The sequence below is a fragment of the Bos taurus genome, chromosome 10, assembly GCF_002263795.3.
Source record: "Bos taurus isolate L1 Dominette 01449 registration number 42190680 breed Hereford chromosome 10, ARS-UCD2.0, whole genome shotgun sequence".
NCBI classification, from domain to species: Eukaryota; Metazoa; Chordata; class Mammalia; order Artiodactyla; family Bovidae; genus Bos; species Bos taurus.
The window spans coordinates 73,496,705-73,522,161 of record NC_037337.1 but is presented as its reverse complement, the minus strand read 5'-3'; the positions used below and the strand labels follow the sequence as shown (position 1 = coordinate 73,522,161).

General features: G+C 41.0%; 1 protein-coding gene across 2 annotated transcripts in view; it reads right to left on the bottom strand.

Annotated features, from left to right (window-relative positions):
• PRKCH (protein kinase C eta) overlaps positions 1-25,457 on the bottom strand; it is a 232,007-nt gene that overhangs the window by 146,536 nt on the left and 60,014 nt on the right. For both annotated transcript variants that reach the window (NM_001076863.1, XM_010809464.4), the window contains 1 exon segment: positions 11,108-11,171. In NM_001076863.1, the coding sequence (NP_001070331.1) occupies positions 11,108-11,171 (64 nt within the window).

The window sequence follows — 25,457 nt, the reverse complement described above, 5'->3', positions numbered from 1 at the left end:
CCTAGACCACTAAGGCTCCCCTCGCCCACTCTCAACCTCACACAGGAAGTCATCTAGTGCTGAACAGAAATTTCAAACACCAGGATGAAATCCTAATGCTGATGACAAGTTTCAGGGGAGAAGAAACAGGTCTTCCTGCCTCTTCACCTGCCCACTGACACAGGCGTTATTGGGGAAAAAACCTACTAAAAGGGATGCCAATGTAACTGGCCTGGTACACAGAGCCTCTGCTGCCCTGTTCATTTGAAACAGTAAGAGCAGAACTAGGGTTGCTGGAAATGAAATTGAAGCACAATGAAACCAGGCTCTGTAGCAATTAATTTTTCTATCAAAAGATTAAATCATTTCTGTTTTCCCCAGATCTCAGCTCCACTGAGAGAATTCTGCATGAGTGTAATTCCAACTAAATATATATATATATATAAAGCTTGAGAAAATGAAGATACTAGTCAGACACTGTGTTTTGCATGAATCTTGATTTCAGATGAACATGCTGGTGGGTGAGTGTCACATAAGGTGAATCTGCGGATGCTTCCATCCATAGGCTTTTGAGCTATTTTCGCGGTTCAGCTTTTAGTGCTAACAGCTCTGACCACTTGCTCAGAAGTACTGCGACTGCCTTGCTCTGCTCAAATCAAGCAAAGGTTTAGCATCAAGCTACCGATAGCAGCATCTCTAAAGTTAGAAACCACCATAGGTTTAGGTAGTTTGGGTGTCATTTCCTGACCTCCCTATTTTTATGAGAAAGGGCTTATAACAAAAACCCAGTGCAGAAGTAGACCACACAGTAAAAATAATTAGAGAAAAAGGATAACAGTTTCCAAAAATGACTGAATTTTTCTGTTGCGTATATCACCTAATTGTCACCTAATGTCGGTCCCAATAGAGCATACACAAAAGCTTGTCAGTTCCTTCTTTAAATTATCGCTAAAAATGCTGGACTTTCTGAAAGAAAGATTAAGGGGGAGATAACCTAGAAATTCTAGAGATAATTTGGCTTCAGGACCCTTTTCTAGTCTTAAAAATCACGGGCTCAGTTTTGGTTTTTGTGGGTTCTCTCTACTTTTATCATGTTAGAAATTAAAATTGAGACTTTAAAAAAATTTATTCATTTAAAACAATAACAAATCCATTGCAGGTTAACATAAATAACATTTTTATGAAAGATAACTTTATTTTCCAAAAAAAAATTAAATGAGAAGAGTGGCATTGTTTTACAATTTTGCAAATCCCTTTAGAGTGTGACTCAGAGGCCAGGATTCTTAGATCTGCTTCTGTATTCCATCTTCTACAACGCTGTTTTAGATGAAGTATGTGAACAAAATCTACCCTCGTACAGACAGTAGTGGAAAAGAGAGTGTTTTAATAGCTTTTTCAGGTGCTTCTTTGAGTCTATACCAAAACCTGACAACTGGTAGTTTAAGAGTTAGTTGCAATGTAGAATCTATATAATCAATGAGATTTTTATACTGTTACACTAACAAATTCATAAGAAAAGTCTTTTAAGTATTATAAGCTGACAAGCTCATATGGTGAGTATAAAATTTCCAAAATTCTACCCATGCCTTGCAGGATCCAATTTTAACACTAGCATCATATTCAGCTTTTTGCTTGGAAATAACAAGCTCATTTCATTCATTTTCAAGAAAATACCTGACAAAATCCTATGTCTCCATAACTACAGTTTGTCATTCTTTCAAGTAAAAAATGGTGTCCCATGGGGTGAAAAAAGTAGATCAACTATTCAAGTGTTCTTTCCTGAGACACAATAGTATTGCAGAATGTAGCAGAGTGCCTTATGCATTGTTGTTGTTCAGTCTCTAAGTTATGTCCGACTCTTTGCAACCCCATGGACTGCAGCACACCAGGCTTCCCTGTCCTTCACCATCCCCAGAGTTTGCTCAAACTCAAGTCCATTAAGTCAGTGATGCTATTGAACCATCTCATCCTCTGCCACCCTCTTCTCCTTTGACTTCAATCTTTCTGAGCAACACAGTCTTTTCCAGTGATTCGGCTCTTCACATCAGGTGGTCAAAGTATTGGAGCTTTAGACTCAGCATCAATCCTTCCAATGAATAATCAGGGTTGAATATTCTGGAACTCCCAGAGATCTGCAGGACCACACTTTAGGGACCATTTAAAAGTTTATCATCAATAGTCAATGAAAGTAAGAGAAGTAGTCAGGATGAAGCCAACAATGGTTGAGACATAACTAGACAAATATAGCTATCATATGCTAACTGAACTCATTTGACTTATAATTTTTCCAAGTTCTAGTTTAATGCTTTCATTAAGAGAACCTACTGATGATGATGGTAAAACTCAGCAAATCTCAAGCTCAGTCTTCCCAGAGTTCTCTGATCTATACCTGGTATTTAAGAAGATGGTACCTTTCCCAGGATACTGTCAACCTTTAGGTGTAAGAGGGGGGACTTCAAAGAAAGTCTCGCAAAAGAACATTATCCCAAAAGAAAACAAAACTCTGTGAAGGTTGGGATTATATCACCTGAAGGACAGTTTTTATCCAAGGTAGAATAAAGAGAAAACATGCAAACACCTCCCAGATAAGTTGATGGCCTAGAAAGATCTTAGACCTCTGCATCCCAGTCTGAGCTTGTGTCTGGGCTCCGGCACTCATTATTCAGGAGACCATAGCAACTCAGCATCCCGGAGCTGGATTCACCACTTGCATACTGAGGATTACATCAGCCTCAGAAGTTTGTCGTGAGGAGCAAATGAAATAATATGCATGATGGCACGAACATATAGAGGGCAACTATTAGGAGGGTAAGAGGCTATTTTGTTCCTGGAAGAAAATGAAACAAGAGTTGCTATTGGTCCTTGCTCAGTTTCAGGCTGAGCACAGCATCTGGTCCTCAGAAGGAGCTCAATAAATGAGCCTACTCTCATGGGAGAGAGGATCAGGTCAACTATGACATGGGCAGTTTAGCTTCAATTCTTTAAAAAGATCATTTCTTTTTCCAGTTTTCCTTCTCTCCCCATTGCCTCAATGCCTCTCTGTTACCCTCCAGCCCTGTCTCCACCCTGGCAGTCATTTCCAATGGGAGCCACAGAACTGCTTGGACCACCAGGAGCACCAAAGTAGCCACTACATCCCTCAGGCTGAATGTACAGAAAGAATATATATTTTTTTAAAAAGTTAGTTTTAAAAAGGTATATCAACAATATGTCGCCAGGCTTGAAACATGAGAAAGGAATACTGAAAAAACTGCCATCAGAGATGACTTTTTCCCCCTTTAAAAATAACACACAGAGAGTGTGAGAAACTGTGAGTTGCAGCCTTCAAGCAGTTAACACATGTTTCATCTGCCTTGGTGCACGCGGCCGTGACGATTTAGCAGAGAACATAATTACAGGTAAACCAGTGGTTTGACACAGGAAATCTGAGCGAAAATGGTTCAAAAAGATCAGAATTTTACTCGATCTTACAGTATTGTATGATCCCTTAGAAGAAAGAATACTTTTGGCAGATACCAAAATTCTGGCACTTTCCATCCTTTCCCCAGAGGAAATGAGTATTAGCTCCAAGTAACATAAGAAAGAGTCTGAAAGAAGGGGGCAATTCAAAGCTTCAGTGAAGCTTTCTCAATGAGCTTCAAATCCACAAATGACAGGTTCTTTGTCAGACTGTATTTTTGTTTATCTTTTAAGAAATCACTTTTTCCTCCAAACTGGTACAGAATACTCTCAACTTTGCTTGGGGAACTTTGGGGAAAAGATATGTCCACAAGATTCGTCTACCATTAATTCTTTTGCTTTACGTCATTCTTTAAGAAACCTATCTTAAAGTGAAACTTTCTAAGGGCAAAGTGTTATGTAATTGTTAATAGGAGATGACTTACCTGTCATTCGTTATGAGTGAGAACTTTACGACAGAACGAAAGGATTTGTCTTACTCATTTCTTCCTACCTGCAGTTTTTGACTCACAGCTTAGTATTTATTTAGAATCTTTAAAAATATTTCTGAAGTACTCTAGTCATTTAAATTTTTAACTCTTCTTCTTCATCATACATAAAAATTGGGAATTAAGGATAAAATGTATACAGATAAAAAACACCAGCTTTAATTTATAAATGAGAATAGATATCATGTGTTCAAAGTTAAAGCATCGTTTGGCTATTGCAGAGGCAACCCACATACTGTTTTTTGTTTAGGAAATAGGTATTTTAAATGTGTGATTTTGATTTCTTATTAAGGAGAATTTCAAACACATGAAAAAGTAGTCAAAATTATAAACTTACATGTAACTGTCATCTAGCTTCTAAGAAGCAACTTGTGGCCAATCTTGTTTTACCTGTACCCTCTCTCCCCTTCTCCCACCTCTGGAATATTCTGAAGTATACCTCAGAAATCATTTTATCAGTAAACATTTCAGTAGGTATCGGTCATAGACCCTCTATTTTAAGCTACCAAAATACCACAATCACAGCTAAATAAGGTTAATAATTCCTTATTATTATGATGTATACAGTCATACATTTTCCCAGTTGTATCCTGGGAGTTAGTTTTGCAATTCTTGCTTGGTATGTTTCACATGTTGAACGTGGTTAATATGTTTTTCATTTGTTATTTTGGTTTTCTCTCCTTTTTTCCTTTTTTCTTCCAATTTGTAATCTTTTGCTATTTTTGGTTTTCCCTTCTCTTTTCTTTTTCTCTTCCAATTTTTAGTCAAAGAAAGCAAGTCTCTTGTCTTATCAAATGTTTCCACATTTTGAATTTTGCTGATTGTACCTCATGGTGTCATTTTAAATGTGTCCCTATCCCCCTATTTCCTCCACAGTGGTGGTTAGATGTGGAAGCCTGACCAGATCTGGGCTTGATTTTTTGGCAAGACTACTTCACAAATGGGATGGTGTACTCCCATGAGGAAACACACGTCATCTGGTTCTCACTCTGTGGGCCAATCATTGAAGTATGAGATACCCTGAATTCAAGCGAACTTCACTTACATAAACTACATTATCTTCAAATCTTACACTGTATTTCTTAATAGCATTACAGTGCAGCAACATCTTTTTTGATTTGCTGAGGGGATATCACTATTTTAACAATTTCTTTTGTTGCCTTCCAATTATAAAAGTGATAAGTTTAGTTCAATGCATTTTCATCAATACTTCAAACCTTCTTTTTTTTGGTGGGGGGGGGCCACTCCGCTCTTCCAGGTAAGAACTAGTCCAGCATAGTGACCATCAAACAGAGCCATAGTCACAGCATCAAAAGGCTGCATTAAAAGTCCAGGTTTCTTTCATCACTTTAATAAAATTTCAGCTTGATTAGGTGGCTGATCCAGGGGTTAGCTCCAGAAAGGTTTAGCCAGAGTGAAATAAAGAATGACATGAGACAGTCCTTTCAAAACAATAAGTCAGTTCAACTGTGTCTTGGCAGCAGTGCTGAGGGGAATTCTATATCTGATCAAGAGTGATATACCTTTCTTAATATGAACAATGGTGATGGGTTTTTGATCCAGTTGACAATGTTATGCCTTCAGCTCTGTGACAGATTTCCATGAAGAGTTTTTCTTGCTCCATCTCAGTTAAATGTTGGGTTCTGAAGCAGGCTCATCCTCTCATCTCAGCATTAAACATAAATCTATACATAGCACACTTCATGATCAAATTGTGAAGCTACTGCTGTTAACGCCAATTTATGCATATTTTTTTTCCTGAAAGTCTTTTATGTTCTGTCCTTTCTCCAAACTTCATCAGCAAACATTTTGATGTCAATTTGGAAGATGTTCTACCATCTGGCAAAACAGTCCCTAACATGCAGTAAGCATTCAAATATTATTGAATAAGTAATAAATATACTAACAAAATGAGCGTTCATTAAGTAAACCTTCAACAGAGTTTGGGTAAGTTTGACAAATTATAATCTGTGAGCCAGATTCTTAATTATTGGTATTCCACAGAGATCTGCTGTTAGTCACCCTTGGTTTTCTAAATCTTCTCAGTGGGTCCTAGTCTCCAGACTGGCTCCCACTGGCAGCCAGAGCTATATCTCACGCCTAGATCCCTTAACAAACTCTAGACTCTTATTGCTACTAAGCATCTCCTCTTGGGTTTCCCACAAGTATCTCAAACTCCACCTGCTCAAAGCTGAATTCACCACTTTCTATTGATATGTTTCTAGTCTGGTGAATGACTGCACAACATCCTCTGAGCATCACCGGAGTCTCATCCTTCTTCATCCCTGACACCCCATGAATTGCCAATTCCTGCTGGTTTCAAGACCTACATATTTCTCATAGCTGTCCCCCAATCTCCATTTATCCCCACAGATTCCAACTTAACTCCAGTTCTAGTAATCTCTCTCTTAGAAAACTTTAATTGTCTCTTACTGGCTATCTATACCCATCTCCTCTTATGATCCTAATAGCCCCTGCTGCCAGCCCCATGTACCTATGGCTACCAAGTAAGATTTTCCCAGTCCTTAAAACCCTTCACTGGCACCCCATCATGTCTGCAAGCCTAGAAGTAGTGTAACCATGCAGTTTATCCTCTAACCTAGGGTCCTAATGAGACTGCAAGATGATGCTGTGAGTGGTTTACACTGGTACCGCAGACAAACTCAGACTGTCCTGGGCAAACCTGTGCATGCCTGCGGGCTCAGTTGCTTGTCTGTGTTTGACTCTTTCGATCCCATGGACTGTAGCCCACCAGGCTCCTCTATCCATGGGATTTCCCAGGCAAGAATACTGGAGTGGGTTGCCATTTCCTTCTCCAGGGGATCTTCCCAATTGAGGGTTTGAACCCACTTCTCCTGCATTGGCAGGCAGATTCTTTACCACTGAGCCATGTGCATGAGGCCCTCCTCCCAAGTCTCTGCCGCATTTCTGGCCACACTCCCTCTCACTCAGCACCCCTCTCACTATGTTCAGTCTGTGGAACTCTTCACTGTTCTCTCACCCCTATGCCTGTGAACACGCTGTCTGCCCCTCTTGAACTTTCTCCTCCGCCAGCAATCTCTCTATTGATTGTTCCACCATGCTCCTCCCCAGTGGAGCTTCCTCTAAAATCTCCTGGCTGATCTGATCACATGTTCCTGCCAGCCAGCACCATGCCTTGGACTTATTCCTGTGCTGGGCCCTGGGCCCCCGCACCGTACACATAGGCTGCATCTGCCCACAGCAGACGAGCTCATTCCAGTGTCTGTATCTTGTTCATCTTTACATCCCCAGCATCTGTGATGAGATCACAGGTCTGTACCCGGCAGGCATCGCTCATGTGATTTCTCATGTCATGTCTTATTTTTAATAAAAACTCTTTTGCCTTAGCTGCAAATTCAGCACAATTATCAAAAGATGAGAAGATGAGAGAGGGTGAAATAAGGACTAGTCAGCAGCTTGTAATGCCAGTCTGGTATATCTCAGACCATACCTCCATTTAAGCAATTGCTTTTTAAAGGAGAGCCTTGGGATTACAGCATCTCGGTTAATGGCAGAACCTGTAGAGCAGGCCATGAAAGGGAAACAGGCATGGTGATAAGCCAATATCACATTAGAAACTGTCCAATAAATTCTTGAGGCTTCTAGTATAAAAGAAAAACAGTGTCGAAATAAAATACACCTGCTGAGTATACATGGGTGCCATGCAGGGGTGGGGAGAATGACAGGAATCTTGCTGCCATGACAACAGGAACATGGAGATGTGCCTTCATAGAACACTCTACACCTTCCTACACACTCTATCATCTGACCTTCAAAATAACCCTGTGAGATAGATCAGATGTACACTGAGGCTCAACCAAGATTTCTTTCTTTTTTAACTTCACTTTCAGAGTATAGTTGATTTACAATGTTGTGTTAGTTTCTGCTGCACAGCAAAGTGATTCAGTTATACATGTATCTATTCTTTTTTCAGGTTCTTTTCACATACAGGTTATTACAGAATATTGAGTAGAGTGCCCTATGCTATAGGTCCTTGTTATCTATTTTGAATATAGTAGTGTGTATATGTTAATCCCAACCTCCTAATTTATCCTTCCCACACCTTTGCTTTCCCCTTTGGTAACTATGAATTTATTGTCTGAATCTGTGATTCTGTTTCTGTTTGGTAAATCAGGTCATTTGTAGCATTTTTTAGATTTCACATATAAATGATATCATATGATATTTGTCTTTCTCTGCCTGACTTACTTAGTGTGACAATCTCTAGGTCCATCCGTGTTGCTGCAAATGGCATCATTTCATTCTTTCATCAACCAACATTTCTTGAGCCTTGACAATCCCTCTGGGATCCCAGGCCAACGCCCCCTTCAGAGCCTGAGCCACACCAGGCAAGCCTGACCTCACCCTGCTTCTTTATGTAAAGCCCTCCAGCACCCCAGGTGGGAACTAGAGCTCCAAACGTTCTACCTGGTAGCCAGAGATGATCTAGGGTGGCTGACAGGAGAGAGGCCAAACCAGGGACATTCTCACAGAGCCAGGTCCATGTGCTGCCACAGCTGAGGCAGGAGCGTGGGGGCTGGGGAGCTCCAATCCTTCCTTGCGTAACACGCACAGAGACACCCGTCACATTCTCTGCATCTGACAAGGAAGCTGTGCCCTAAGGCGGCAGCAACGTGCCAGCTCAAGTTGAGCCCCAGCCTAGGAGCTAAACTGACAAGATAAGGCTCCCACAGACAGGGAGACCAGCTCTGAGCTTCTAAAATACAGCCCACACAGTGATGCTACAGATCCTGAAACTTGAACATTAAAAATCTCCTTCTCATGGGTAAAACAGCCCTTTTAACATCATTTAAAAATACAAGGCACACCTAAGAGGGGTAGAATGCTAAGATATTGATCACTATCACTGTGGTATGAATTAGCCCATGAATTCCCTGTCTTCCTTATTAGCAAGAGTTCCTGGAGAGAGGAGATCACTGAGCATCTTTCTGGAGTAAGAGACATTTGAAGACAGAGAACAGGAAGGACTAACTTAAAGGGTCAGTGGAATTACCCAAGATGAATTTGGCCTGCCTCGCTATTTTACCCAGGGTCACCTCTGAAAGGAATATTATTGCAATGGCCTAGTAAGAACTCACCCTGAGTAACACTTGACATTCCTTTAGCACTTTAACTAATAAATTAATACTATGAGAATATTGAGGACTATTCCAGCACCATTGTTCTCATGTTTCTAGTGTACAATTAAGGAAGATAGAAATGTAATAAAATTTATTCTTAGAAAGCCAACATAACTCTAAAAAGAGATGTCATGTAACAACAACAGCACCATCAGACCTGGTCTAATCCACATGGCCTTACTCCTCTGGCCCCTTGCAACTTACTGCAGCATATTCAGGTAGTTCAGCATATTCAGAATCCTAGCCACTCCTCATTCATGCCCGACACTCCCTGCTGGGTTTGTCTAAACCATGGTTGTACCCACCTTCCATGTGCTGTAAGAATGTTCTATCAGCAGTGTTCTGTAATATTACATTATATTTTATTTGACTGAGTTATGAGCAGATTCATTTTTTCTAGCGAATCCTGTTTGTTCAAAATGCCAAGCAAAACCAAAAGACTTGTGAGCAGGCAGAAGATGCCTAAACTATAATTTGGACAGTTTTTTCATGTTCAAGTAAGCCAAGTTTCTGTTAATTTCAATATCAGAGCAAAAAGATAAGATGCAACAATTGAGACAAGTTGAAAAATATTAACCTTAAGATAATTTGCCCATATGAAGGAGAAGGGTTGAATGGGATAAGAGAAAATCATTTCTCAAAGGTGTCACCAATTTGCAAAATGCCAACACCAAACAGACAAACCATAAAGTCACACCTCTACAGAACTTTGCAAGGATTTTAGTAATGGTAGAATAGCTTGCAAAGGACTCACCCTGCCAACAAAAACAATATTTAGAGATATATTCTAAAACAATTAATTGGAAACACTGGAAAGCCACTAGAAAAGGGACAGAAATTGCGAGGAATTTGATATGCAAATTAATACAAGTTATCATTCCATAGCCACCAGCATGTCCAAAATTAAAGAGAATTACCACATCAAATGTTGGTGAGGACATGGAGTAATTAGAACTCTCACACGTTGCTGGTGGGAATATAAGAATACAACCACTTTGGAAAATCATGTGAGTTTCTTATAAAGTTAAACATGTATCTACTGTGTTATTCAGCAATTCCCCTGCTAGGCATTCACCCAAGAGGAATCAAGGTGTAATTTATGGACAAGAATATTGATGGAAGCATTCTTCATAATAACCCCAAACAGGGAAAACTCCAAAATGTCCATCAGGACAAGAATGAGCAAACAAAATTGTGCTACATTTATAGAATGGAATATTCAGCAATAAAAAAGAGTAGAATACTAATATACACAATGACATGAATAGATCTCACAGAAATTATGCTGAGCAAAATACAGCAGACACAGGAGAGAACATGTTATATAGTTCCATTTATATGAACTTCCAGAATAGACAAAACTAAACTACAGTGAAAAAACAAAACAAAATATTGCATTTACTATCTCTGGCAGCAGGGGATTAACTAGGAAAGGACACAGGGAACTTTCAGAAGGATGGAAATGTTATGTCTTAGATTGGAGTGCTAGTTACATGGTTGTACGCATTTTTAAAATAAAATTCTTCACTTCTGATCTATTCAATTCACTGTATATAAACTTTACCTCAATTAAAAATAAAGGAAAGAGGGAGGTGAGGGTAGTGTCAGGGAAGAGGAAAAGAATCACTCGAAGGACAGGAATAAAGATTATAAGGAAGACAATATGATCTTTCAATTTTTAATACATTAAGAGGCAAACTAAAGGTTTGGCCCAAAGCCAAAAATTTAAGTACAATTTAATAGACATGAACCAAAAGAGGCAAGAACTTCTTGAACTAAGAAGATGATGAATTAAAAAACAAAACAGAAGATTGCCAGAATTAGCAAATATATTTGCTCTGGCAACCAAAACCAATAGACCATTAGGCAATAAAATACCAACCAGCCTAATTTAAACAGTTAATTTTTTAAAGTATCTTTTATAAAATATTCTTTTTATAATTTCTATGATAGAAATTCCTATTGAGTATAAACTCAATAGTACACAAATACCAGAAACCATTCCAAATTCATTCTTACCTTCAGTGAAACTCCCTGTTAGGGTTATTACGACAAACACTTTCCCTTCTGGCTCCAGATCCACCTAGAAAGAGAGGGAAAAATATGTTATATTCTAATTTTGAAGTATTCTTTTGGTGGATCTCAAAAAATTCTTTACAGAGGCCTCAACGCGCAAATCACAGCCACAGATCAGATCTAAGTCTTTCACTGAACAGTAGATGGGCAAGAAACAAGTAACAGTGAAAGAAGTTGTGAAGGATGAAAACCAGATCTGAATGAAACTATCCTTGCAATGTTTCCCCTCTCTTGAAATTTTTCCTCTTCCATTGTGGCTCTTTGAGATATTGATAAGCATTCATACACAAGGTCACCGTTTCTGAAACATCCCTAACTGATGTACAGCGTTTGTAAGAACAATATTTTGCTAAACCACATGGCAAGTATATAAAGTAGAAAATAATGGCAACACAAAAGGCTATGAACCCATGTGGTATGGTCAGCTGCACACCTGTAGTTTGGGGAAGTAAAGAGCTTGACTTAAAGAGTGCTGTCCCTGTCTATACCATTTCCACCTGAGTGCAATTCATCTTCAGGAAGCACCAGGAGAGGCAGGACATGTGCTGTGCATTCCCTACTCTCAACTGTTCACAGGAACATCAAGGTTCCTTTCTGTTCTCACCTATGAGCTGAGAAAACAAGATGGACATCCTGCCAATGAGGCAGCAGGACGTCTTCTCACTAGATCCCATCCTCTGAAAACATGCCCGTCTCTGACCACATGGGCCCAGGTAGGCAGGCTCTGCCCTCTTCATGCCAACTTTGAACTACCCATGAACACCTCTAAGCCATGGATTCTGATACATAAATTTACAATATTTTAATTGTAATTAAATAAATAAATTTACAATTGTCCTTAAATGTTTGTTGGCCAAGCCCAAATGAACTTCTTGGCTAACCCAATAAAGACCTCATCAAGTTTAGCCCATGACTTCAGTTCTGCCTCTGACCTGAAGACAGAAAGGTCTGGAGAAGTTGAGTATAGACATGGATGGTATTTTGAGTAGAATATTAAATTTAAATGAGCTGAAAATCATATGGTACAGTGTTCAAACTAGACCAGAACGTGGACTCCAGTCTGATCGGCACAGTGGCTCTGGGCAAGGTCTTAACCATCCCCTGTTTCACTGCTCACATCTCCAAGTCCATGATATCATTACTCAGCATTTCTGACATTGCTCCCATGAGACAACCTCAAAGAACTTTGACAGTACTATTTACTGCTTGTACTATGCCAACAGGTGACCCATACTGAACGGAAAAAAATGCATTGACCATACACTAGCTCACTGCCACCTGTCTTTAAACACTACACCCTGTTTTTACTTGTACAAAAGTAGTGTTTGGTACTGACTCAGAAAGCTTCATCTACATAAGAGCTGATTCTTATAAACTCTGCCTTTCTCTGCCTTCAGTCTACTACTATCAACGTGGTTACCGCACTGTAACTCACCCCAGTGTTCAAACCAGCTTCTTGCATCACGACTACGGCTAACTTAACAATACCCCCTTAACTACCTTAACACCACTTGTGAACCCTTATAGAACAGCTCTGAAAATAGAACTCTCTGGAGAGATGACTAAACAGGATGTCAGTCTCTAATTGTCTCCACTCTCTGCCTTGACTTGTTTCAAATCAAAAATATTTTTAAAAGCCACTCCCTCATCTTCAATATAAAATCCTGTCAGAGCCACACACATGCACACACTGACCTCACATCATCAACTGCTGCTGACACAGAAGGAGCTGCTGCCAGCCCCAGACAGACAGACTGCCAGGCCACCTCTGTGACCCAACACGTGAACTCCCTCCAACACTGCCTGATGGCCTACAAAGAAGGTCCCTCCACCGCACGGGTCAGGAGCTGCTCTGACAGAAAGCAGGAGACTCCAGCAAAGAGAACCAGGTGCTCTCACAGTGTAACAGGTTTGATCCTCAATTTTGACCCAAGCCACCATTGTGGTGGAAAAGCCAGACTCAAATACCATCTATAAACCGAGTTCATCTAAGACCTCTGACCTTAGAACAAGATTTTACCAACTGCAGGGGAGAGGCGGGGATGTTTTGGGAGAATGGCATTGAAACATGTATAATATCATATAAGAAATGAATCGTCAGTCCAGGTTTGATGCAGGATACAGGATGCTTGGGGCTGGTGCACTGGGATGACCCAGAGGGATGGTACAGGGAGGGAGGTGGGAGGGGGGTTCAGGATGGGGAGCACGTGTACACCCGTGGTGGATTCATGTTGATGTATGGCAAAACCAATACAATATTGTAAAGTAATTAGCCTCCAATTAAAATAAATAAATTTAAATTAAAAAATAATAATAAATGAGACATGAAATCATGTGATGAGTTTCATACAACAGAAATTTTTAAATGGAACATAAAACATGAACAAGCCAAATATGAAGGAAAAGTACTATGTCATGAAAATTGTTTGCAGTTCTGTATGCATAATAAGGGCATACTGGGCTTTACGGTAAAAATGTATTCCTTACCGTGTTACAGAGAAACAGTTTGACACTGTGGCCTTAAAGGTTAACTGCTCCATCTACACAGTGCAATGGCTTGGCATCTATTCATGGGGGCTGTTCAGACACTTTCAGTGACAGCCAACTGATACCACTGCAGCTGACCTCTTTCATTCCTGTCCCCCAGGGTAATCGTTCTCTGTAACCAATAGCTTCCATGGGTGGAAATGCAGTGGCCAGTAGCTCCCATTCACCAACCCTAGTTTTGGGCCCTATAGCTGTAGCACATATTTTAGCTCTAGGTAGAATATCCATGCCAGCTTCTGGCAACAGCCCTTCAGCTTTGAGAACCACCCTGCCCTCACATTAGTCCATGGCTCAGCTGCGATTCTATCCCTGCTTCAGAGTGGACATGAGAACCAAGTTTGCCAAGCAGAGCACTGAATTCCCTCAGTCACGATGACTGGCCTGAAACCGACATATGCCCTATATCACCATCTGAGTACTTGCTACTCCCTACCCTTAGTCACTGGTGCAGCTTTGGGCAACAAAATGCAAATAGGTTCAATCAGGAATCCTGGATCTATAGGGAGCGATACAATCTCACTCCAGCTGAACTTCAATCTGGAAGGACAGAAACTTGGGAATGTCTGGCACCATTTTATGACACTGGGCTGCAGAATGAAGCCAATAAAGGAGAGAGAGCTGAGAAAGAAACAGACCAGGTCTTGATGTCATTAAAAGCCTCAGATCAAGCGCTGCTTGATTCTTCTGGACTTCTCAGTTATTTGAGCCCCTACATTCTTTTTCCTTTAGCCAGTTTGAGTAAGGTTTTTTGTTTGTTTGTTTTGTTTTAATCACTTGCACCCAAAAAGGCTTATCCAAATTGGCAGCCTAAGAGGATAAGTCATATTTTTAATAAAGTCAATGACCACCTCCCCTGTACACCATCTAACACCCATGCCACCCCCTACAATCTGTTTCCCTGTCTCTTCCCAGCACTGAAACAGCTCCTGTAACCCATGTGCGCACCTGATGGTCAGATCCAAAAATGCGTCTGTCTTTCCCTCGGCTGACCTCTCTGCAGTATTGATGCTCTGGACAGCTTCCTCTTTCATGAATCTCTCTATAAACCCTGCTGCTCCTAAGTCCTCTTTTCCTCCCATTGGAATATTCAGATTCATGATTTCAAAACCCACCTGAGCATCTTTTGGAGTAAGAGAAAACACAAACACATCAGAACCTCCAAAAGGGTATGGTCACTTACCTAAGTCTCAAGCACAGACTTTACTTCCAAACCTATCTACGCACCTTTTCTGAAAGTCTCCATCTCTACGTCTCATGAGACAAGTCCCTTTAATTCAACATGTCCAGAGTAAAAGTCTTATCTTGTACCCACTAACTGACTCCCCCCATTCCTGATTCCACATTTTCCCAGCAGCCCACACTCCTCACCATGTGCATGTAATCCTACCACATAACTCCAAGTCCACTTTCTGAGAATCTTCTCGGCCCACCCACCCCTTCTTCTTCATCCTCCCCCTCTGCCTCACCTAGCATCTTGCAGAAGCGGCCTCCTAGCTGGTTTCTGTCTCCAGACTCATTGTGCTCCAGCTGTTACCACTGACATTTCAAAAGTGAACATCTGACTTTCTAACTTAAAATCCTTCTATGCATCCTCTCCCTTCTATGATAACAGCCAAACTCCTCAGCAGGGCACACAGCCCTGCATGCTGTGTCCTCACCATCCCAAACACGTACCACCCATATCTCAGCCTCTTTCAATTATCTGTAGACTCTGCAGGGAGGCATGTTATTTCATTTATAAGCTGAGAGATCAGCAAAATGGATTCTGGGTCAGACAGCATAATGGAGAATGTGGTCAAAATGGTAGAAAATACCCATTACCTGTCTGAAGCTTATTGCCTAGTGATTTGGGGCATGCGGCCTTTTTATCTAGAAAATCCTTCTCTTTGTGAACTGTCAAACTCCTACTGGTCCATCGAGAGTCAACTCAAAACTCACTTTTTACAGGAAGACCTTCTGAGACCACTTTTGTTTTAGTTATTTATTTTTATTATTACTTTTTAAAGATGGTTTTATTACTTTGCCAGGCAAAGAGGGGCGCATCAGGCTTTTTTTATAAGGGAGTGAGATTGATTTATTTATGGCTGTGCTGAGTCTTCTTTGCTGCTCACAGGCTTCTCATTGAGGTAGCTTTTCATTACAGAGCGTGGGCTCTAGAGCACGTAGGCTCAGTAGCTGTGGCGCGAAGGCTTAGCTGCTCTGCGGCATGTGGGATCTTCCCGGACCAGGGATAGAACCTGTGTTCCTTGCATTGTAAGGCAGATTCTTAACCACTAGACCACCACAGAAGTCTCAAGACCTCTTTTAGACAAGTGGCCAACTCCACACCATTACAGAGACCATTGTTGGAACCCACTTATTGTTATAGTCATTATGCCCTGGTCACTTAGGACACTGCCTTGCACATAAGAGGACTGAAATGGTTTTGTGAGTGAGTAAATTAACAAACCAACAGGGATATTCCAAATAGTTTCACACAGGACATGGTTTTCTCCTCCTTTACCATTCTGATAAGTTTCCTCCAGATAAGCTCCAATTTCTCCACACCGCCATGAAAGAGTGAACATCAGCCCACAGGTGCAACCAAACCTTAACAGTCTAAAGCAAGGTTATCACAAACCTTGATGTCAACACTGACAGTGCCCTTTAGTGATGCAGCTGCAGACGTCACGAACACTTTAGAGAAGATCCAGTGACCCAACCTGAGTTTGTCACCCACTAAAACCTTTGCATCTCCTCTACCTGCTGTAAGGCTCTGCTTCCCACATCCTAAACAGTGATTAGGCCCCAAATCCTAAGCTTGTATTTTTCTACAGAATTTCAGCTCACTTCTATGGGTCCCAAGGCTCATTGAATCCCAAATCCAGTCATTCAGTCACTCGGCTCGTCAGCTTCATGGCCTTCCAAATCAGGGCCTGGGTTACCTTGTCATCATCTATGGCACTTACAGAATGTCCACTATAACAGGGCTGAGGTCAGAGTGCCCAGGAGGTCCCACTTACAAAGTCAGACCTTGAGCATTCTTTCTGTAACAGTCATTCAGGGAGAAGAGAATAAACTAAGCCCTCTTTCCTATAGACCACTTCTATTAGTGAGGAGGGCAACTCCTGAGTCCTTATTGAAATTCAGAAAGCAATGGCCTTCAAAATATGGCATTCTTACGAACCCATATAGGATGTTCCTATATGCAATACTGAACTTCAATTCACACACTGTAGCTTATACAAAGATTAACTCAAAATGGATTACAGACCTAAATATATAGCCTAAAACTTTAATACTTCAAGAAAAATACATCAGAGAAAATCTTTGGGACCTTGGGTTAGGCAAATATTTCTTAGATATAAGACCAAAGTGCAACCCATTAAAAAACAAAATGATAAACTGGACTTCATTTAAATGAAAATGTCTGCTCTTCGAAAGATACTTTCAAGAGAATGAAAGACAAGCTACAGATCAGGAGAAAATATATGTAACTTTTTTCTCATAAAATAACTCACTTAACTCTGTTTTAAAACCAAAAAAAACACTCAATTTTTAAAAAATGAGCTTCATCACTTAATTTCACCAAAGAAGACATATATAAAGATGGCAAATAGGTACATAAAGATAAGATCAACATAATTAGTCATTAGAGAAATGCAAATTAAAACCAAAATGCAAAAACAATGCATACCTATTAGGAGGTTTAACATTAAAAAGTCTGAAGATACTAAATGAAAGAATGTGGAACAACTGGCATTCTCATATGCTGTTAATAGGATTGTAAAATGGTACCATCACTTTGGAAACAGTTTGATATTTTCTTAAAAGGTACACATACATCTCCCATTTGATCCAGTCATTTGACTTGTATTTAGGGAAGAATAATGCAAGCATATGTTCAAAGATATGTATGCAAATGTTCACAAGGGCTTTTTAAACAATACAATATAGCCATACAATGGAATGTGTATTAGTCGCTCAGTTGTGTCTGACTCTTTGCAACCCCATGGATTACAGCCTGCCAGGTTCCTCTGTCCATGGAATTCTCTAGGCAAGAATACTGGAGTGGGTAGCCATTCTCTTCTCCGGGGATCCTCCCGACCCAGGAATTGAACCTGGGTCTCCAGCATTGCATGCAGATTCTCTTAGTAGCCCCCTAGGAAGCCCTAGTATTCAAGAATAAAAAGAATAATCTATTGATGTATGTAGCAAAAAGTAAGAATAGTAAATAAAAGAAGCAAACACAAAAGAGAATATTCTGCCTAGAAAAAGCAAGACAACATACAGTTTTACATGGCTATAAACATATAGCTTCTATATTGGCAGAAAACATATCTGTGGTTGCCTGGGGATGGGTAAGAGAAATAGGACAAGTGGTAGAAAGGGATTAAAAAGGGGCAGGAGAGCATCAAGGCTATTAAATGGAGAAAGAATACTCTTTTTAACAAATGGTGCTGTGACAACTGTATTCCACGTGCAAAAGAATAAAAGCGAACCCCCTACCTCACACCATATGTAAATATGAAATCAAAATGGATCACAGACCTAAAACTAAGAGTTATAGCTATAAAACTCTTAGAAGAAAACAGGAATAAATTTTCCTGACTTTGGGTTAGGCAATGGTTTTTTATGTATGACAGCAAAATTACAAGTGACAAGAAAATGATAGATTGGACTGCACCAAAATTTAAAACATCTATGGTATAAAAACAAACAAAACAAGTGCCTACATCTCACTGCCCAAATGCTCTTCCCAAAGTGCCACTCTCATCAACTTTCCTCCATCCAAGCCTCCAGAGGCTTCCCAGTGCCTCCAGAAGAAAACTCATTCCGCTTCACCTGGCTTTCCAGGGCACCGTGAGCTCCCTTCTGTATCCCCACTAATTAACCCAAACCTCTTCTTCAAATTTCCATTATTTAAACCTGCTCTGCTAGTCAGGTCTGTCTCCTCACTGTGGTATAGCCACACCTGTGCTTGTGCTGCTGTCTCTGCTTAGAAAGCCATTCTCTCTTCATCTATCCACTTATCCCAACCTTGGCTGGATGACTTCTAGGGTCAGGATCATTGCCAGGTGCTCAGGATTTCCCAGAGAAGTTCCCTGGGGCTGAGGGTGAAAGGAGCAGCTGAGTGTACCTGGCAAAGATGATTCAGCTACAGAAGTTGAAGGAAGAAACTTTTGCCAGGAAGATCCTGACATGCGCATCGATCCCTCCAGTCTCAAAATTCCTTTCTCGATTATTATCTTAGTATTTACCAAAGCCCTTGAACAATTAGATAAAATTTCACAGACTTACATCTCATCACTTGCAGTTATGTAAGTTCCATTCCCAAGGGAGCTGACAATTTTGTTTTTTTTTAATTCTCCAAAGGACCTAGCAGAGTTCCTTGAACCAAGTAAGCACTCAACAAATAGCTGCTGATTTGGTCTAGTGAGCCAAATTGGGAGGTCATCTGACCATCTCAATTTCATCACCTATAAAATAGGAATGACAGTATTTTGCCCTACAATAAATACTCTGTGACAGTACTTCATAAAATATAAAAGCACTTCAAGATGGCCCCAAGGCAAACCAGTAGTATATGGACTACACAGGCCCACTGCTTAGGGATCATATTCGGATTGCTGGACGTGCCACCATACTGCCAGACCCTCTCTCCCCTCCCCCACCACACATCTTGAGCCAGTGTTTCTTTTGGCATCATTTTGCAGAAGTTGAGCAAATCACCTACATCCCGAATCTGGTCTTCTTGCCCATGAAACAAGATAATTGTATAACAACCTTTCACGCTGTAATGTTCCATGATTCTAAACAGGCTTGGATAAAAGCCTGCACACAGGACTCAACGGAAACACTCATTTAATTAACTGGTAATAATTTACAACCATTTCCCTTCACAGAAGGCATTAGAATTGATCACAGGCAGGAAACTTCTGGCTACTTGATATTCATCTGAGCATGGGATAAGCAAAAGGCTGTAGCATATTAAAAGAAAAAAAAAAAAAAAAAAACACCAACCCTTTATTGGGCAGAGGTAGAAGGTTCACCTAAACTCTATGGTGAGTTGACATCTTCAGCCAGACATCTGTGATACACCTAGATTCTTGGCTAGGTAAGTCCTTTCTATAACTTTTCTAGGTCTTACTCTAGGGATAAGTAACCAAAGAACCTCAAAACATGATAAAGCATTTCACAATTCTCTTCCGGCTACAACCATCAGACTTAAAAATGAGAGCTCAAATTCTTGGAAAGAAAAAAATTCTTTACAGAATTGTACGAATAATCAATAAGGAGGCATGCAGCTGTGTTTGTTAGCAACAGAAATAGCAGTTACTGTGTCATGAACTCACCAGTGTGCAGGGGCCCTGCCAGGTACCTGACCTACACTATTTCTCAGCTTCCCCTTACCCTCCCACGAGGTAAGTAATTCCACCGCCAGTGTACAGACAGGAAAATGGAGGCTCAGTGAGGTTATGGAATTGTCCAGGGTCACCCAGAGTGATGGCCAAGCCAAGATCCAAACTCAGGGAGGCTCCCGCCCCAGGTCCACACCAGCCTCCCTGGAGGCCGCTGTGCCTGCCTCTGCCTGTGGGTTGCCGCAGGTTTGCCTGATGCCTTCTGTTCACTGAACCAGCCTGTCTGGGCTTCGCGGCATGTTAGGTCAATCACATCACCCATCTCCCTGGGAACTCGGGCTGGACTTGTGCCCTCAGCACCCGAGGGCACTCCCTGCCAAATGCCAAGCTTCAATGTTCCAGCCTCCCTTCTTTGCTGCCAAGGCCAGTGGGAGTGGCACAGCCTGATGGTGTCGCCTGATGGCTCTTCACAGGGGCACGTGGCAGGAGCCATGAAGTGTGGCTAGTCTGTGCTGGGGCCGGCAAAATGCAGCGGGTGGCTCAGGTCCCATTAGTCAGCTGCCTGGAGGACCTGAGTCAGGGTCATGTGCTGCACACATTGCCTTGTCGTGGGAAGGAGTTTAAAGGAAAAGGGGGTAAAAAAGGCAAATCCTATGTCCCTGCTGACTTTCTAGTTTCACAATCAGACAAGGTTTGCAAGTTAAAAGCACATTAAAAAGCAAGCACCACAGATTAAAAATGAGAATGGATACAAGTATATGCATGGCTGAGTCCCTTTGCTGTTCACCTGAAACCATCACAACATGGTTAATCAGCTATATTCCAATACAAAATGTGCTTGGTGTTTAAAAAAAAAAAAGAAATGGCATCATGGGTTGATCCACCTGTCCAACTACAGAAAAAAAAATAAAAAGATGAGACGATAAGGTGAAACTTATCAAATCTGACTATAGTTTAAAGTGAAGGAAAATACCATCATTTGTCAGTGACTAAGTCCTCATCTTGCTAAGCCCGGACCCTCCATATAGTTGAAGAGGATGGTAGGGAAAGAGCCCTTGGCTGTGACCACAGCTCCCGTGGCAGATCATCTGGCTTCCACACCTAGACACTAAAGGTGGACTAAGCTTTAAGCCCTTTTCATATCTGAGATTCTACAATTCCAAGCCAGAAACAGGTTTTGAACTCCATGGAGGAAGTAAAGACAACACAAGAGTCTGTCTCTCAAATGCATGTTTAAGCTTCATGATAATTCTTAATTACCAATGTTGAGCCCCATCGCCAGCTCAACACACCCAATCACTATAAATTTAAAATTATTTCAATTCAGAGCCCATTACCCCTATGTCCTAGTGTAAAATGTGTATCTCCTGGCAAAACTGGAACTCTTTTGCATTAAAATTAGTTTTCCAAAGTCTCTCTGCTCAAAATGAAAAATCAGGAAAAAAATAATCCAGACTGGGTATCTCTTAGGACTAAAGCATTTTTAATGAGCTAAGGATAGAAATGGTCTCCTGTATAAGTGCTATGTGTGTGTGTCTCAATCTTTGACTCCAATGTCCAAGGAATTGAAAATGTCAATTAGATGATGGATGCCTTAAGGCTCTTCAAAACACTCCACTACAATTCCTCCCTCTTCACCTCCTAGGGCGTTCAATTCTGTGCTGGGTGGGCTACCTGACACCTCCTTTATGAATAAGGATGGCGGCTCTGAAAGGATCTGCCCAGCCAAGGAGATCCAGAGCTGCTGCTACTCCAGATGGACAGAAAAGGCTGGGCTGAGCTCTTCTGAGTCAAATGCCCACACTTGAAACCAGCAGAGGACTCTCAGAACAGCACCCTCCAGAACCAAGAAGGCACTTTCTTTCTCCTCCAATAAGGTATCTGCCCCAGCAAGAACCTCATGCCAGACCAGACCCTAAACTGAGAGAGGAACCACAGTAATTGTGCTCCCTACATCAAAGAACACCTCAAAAGTACACATTCGACATGATCTCCACCCCTCTCTTTTCTGTTTCGTAGACCCCTCTAGAAAGCTAATATACACTATCCTTGCCAGGATGAGATAGTAAGTGAAGGGGACAGGTGACCTTTGCATGTAGCCAGAGGTGAGAAATGCCATCCATGCCCCCCTTCCTGCTCAGAGGCCTCCACAACCCCAAGGGGTGACCTGGGGTGAGCTGTCAGTCCCACAGTGAGCCTCCTCCTGAGGCCACTCTCCCACAAGAACTGAGAAATATTACGAGATGGAGATTCCAAGTTTTTGCCACAGAAGATCTCAGTTTTTTTTTAAGAAAAGGACATAAATAAAATCAGAACTATTCTACTTTATAATGGAGGAAGAAAGCCAAGCCAAAGCAAGAAGTCAAAACTACATATTTAGCACACTTAAGCATTCAGGACGTTTTATAGACCTGTCTACTTAATTTCTCACCACTCAGGCTCTTGGTCACCTTTAGATGACTGTGAATCTGAAGGAACATTAGAAAATGCAAGCCCAAGGTCTCTCCCAAGGGTTATACTGTGACACTTTGACTCCCTTTGGTCTTCCAGAGGGAAGGAGAGAGGAATGCTGTAAAGAGGTGACATATGTGCCCTACCTAGATACACAGGTAGCAGTTTTCCAGATGGGCTAGGGAAGGAGAGCCAGGACGTATGTGCAAATGCATGGCGACTATTAGGGTTGCACACGGAGGAATGCAGACTGTAAATGAGATGGGTCAGAAACAAGGCTGGAGAGGAAGAGCTATCGGTGGCTTCCTGGCACCCTGGAAAGCTCACCCTTATTCCAAGGGCACGGGGAGCCACTAAGGGCCATCTGCATGTTTCTGCATGTTTCAGGATTATACAAACATGACAAAGCCCTACTGGTATTGGGTAATACGGGGAGAGAGGCTGGTGGTGGGAATGCATAGTTGAAGGCTATTCCAGTGGTCTTAGCAAAGGATGCAGGTGACCTGAGCTAAGCCAGCAACAGAGGGGCTGCAGGAGGGGAGCAGAAAAGGAAAGATAGGGGAGGGAGCAACAGCTAGACTCTGTAATCAGAGGTGGAGTCAAACATGAAAGAGAAGTGGGCACAGAGAGAGTCTATGAGGCCAATGACAATCATGGTACCATTAGATAAGATGATCTCTAAAGAGATGAGCTGATCTAGAGGAAGGAGAGTTCAACGTATGACCATTACCATGTCGACTGAGCACCTACTGGGCACCCTGGTGGTTGTTCAGAAGCTAAGTCATGTCCAACTTTTGGCCACCCTTAACAGCTTCTTAAAGTTTAGACACAGAAGTAGGAATACCACACAGATAGAAAATACAACCCAGCACACTCTCAATGGAACAGGTAAGGACAACATCAAAAGCACTACTGAGCTCAAGAAAAGGAGCTATCAGAGACTTCCCAGTTGTTAAGACTTCACCCTCCAGTGCAGGGGTTGTGGGTTTGATCCTTGGTCAGGGAGCTAAGAACCCACATGCCTCACAGTCGAAAAATCAAAACATAAACCAAACAACATTGCAGCAAATTTAATAAAGACTTTAAAAACGGCCCACATCAAAAAAAGAGTCTTAAAAAAAAAAGGAGCAATCAGATGACATGATATTATACAGAGAAAATCCTAGACACCATCAGAAAATTACCAGAGCTCATCAATGAATTTGGTAAAGTGGCAAAATACAAAATCAATATATAGAAGTCTATTTCATTTCTGTACACTAGCAATAAAATATCAGAATGAGAACTTAAGGAAACAATCCCATTTACCATCACGTCAAAAAGAATAAAATACCTAGCAATAAACCTACATAAGGAAGCAAAACTATAAGATACTGATGAAAGTAATTGAAGACAAAACAAATGGATGAAAAGAGAGCAATATTGTTAAAATGACCATATTATCCAAGACAATCTACAGATTCAATGCAATGCCTATCAATGGTATTTTTCACAGAGCTATAACAAAAGCTTTAAAATTTGTATGGAAACATTACAGGCCCCAAATGGCCAAAACAATCTTACAAGAGAATAATAAATCCGGAGGAATCCTACTGCTTGACTTCACACTATGCTCTAAAGCTACAGTCATCAAATCAGGATGGTACTGGCACAAAACAAGACACATAGATCAATTAAACAGGATAAAACACCCAGAAGTAAATCCATGCACTTATGGTCAGTAATTAATGACAAAGGCAAGAAAGAATACACAATGAAGAAAAGACAGTCTCTTCAAATGATGATGGGAAAACTGGACAGCTACATGTAGTAGAATGAAATTAGAACATTCTCTAACACAATACACACCAAAAAAACCTCAAAACGGATTAAAGACCTAAATGTAAGACCAGATACTCTAAAACTCCTAGAGGAAACATACACAGAACACTCTCTGACATAAATCATGCAATGTTTTTTTTGGATCCATCTTCCAAAGTAATGGAAATAAAAGCAAAAATAAACAAATGGGACATAATTAAACTTAAAAGATTTTGCACAGCAAAGGAAACCATAAACAAAAAGAATCTACAGAATGGGAGAAAATATTTGCAAATAACATTACCATCAATGCTTAATTTCCAAAATACTCAAACAGCTTAGTATCAAAAAACCAACAACCCAACCAAAAAGAATGTAGAAGACCTAAATAGACATTTCTCCAAAGAAGACATACAGATGGCAACAGGTACATGAAAAGATGTTTAGCATCTTTTGCTAAATAATTAGCATCACTAATCATTGCATGCTCAGTTGCTTCAGTCACGTCCAACTCTTTGCAAATCTGTGGACTGTAGCCCACCAGGCTGCTCTGTCCATGGTATTCTCCAGGCAAGAATACTGGAGTGGGTTGCCATGACCTTCTCTAGGGGATCATCCCAACACAGGGGTCGAACCTGTGTCTCCTGTGTCTCCTGCACTGCAGACAGATTCTTTACCACTGAGCCACCTGGAGAAATGCAAATCAAAACTATATAATGATGTATCACCTAGCACTGGTCAGAATGGTCATCATCAAAAAGTCTATAAATAATAAATGCTGGAGAGGGTGTGGAGAAAAGGGAAACCTCCTACACTCTTGGCAGGATTGTAAATTTGCACAGCCATTATGCAAGTTCCTTGCTTCCCTTGTGGCTCAGCTGGTAAAGAATCCACTTGCAATGTGGGAGACCTGGGTTTGATCCCTGGATTGCGAAGATCCCCTGGAGAAGGAAAAGGCTACCCACTTCAGTATTCTGGCCTGGGGAGTTCTATACAGTCCATGGGGTTATAAAGAGTTGGACACAGCTAAGCGACTTTCACTTTCACTTTTCATGGGTGTTCCTTAAAAAAATAAAAACAGAGTTACCATATGGTCCAGCAATCCCATTTCTGGGTATATATCTGGGGAAAACTACAAATTGAAAAGATACATT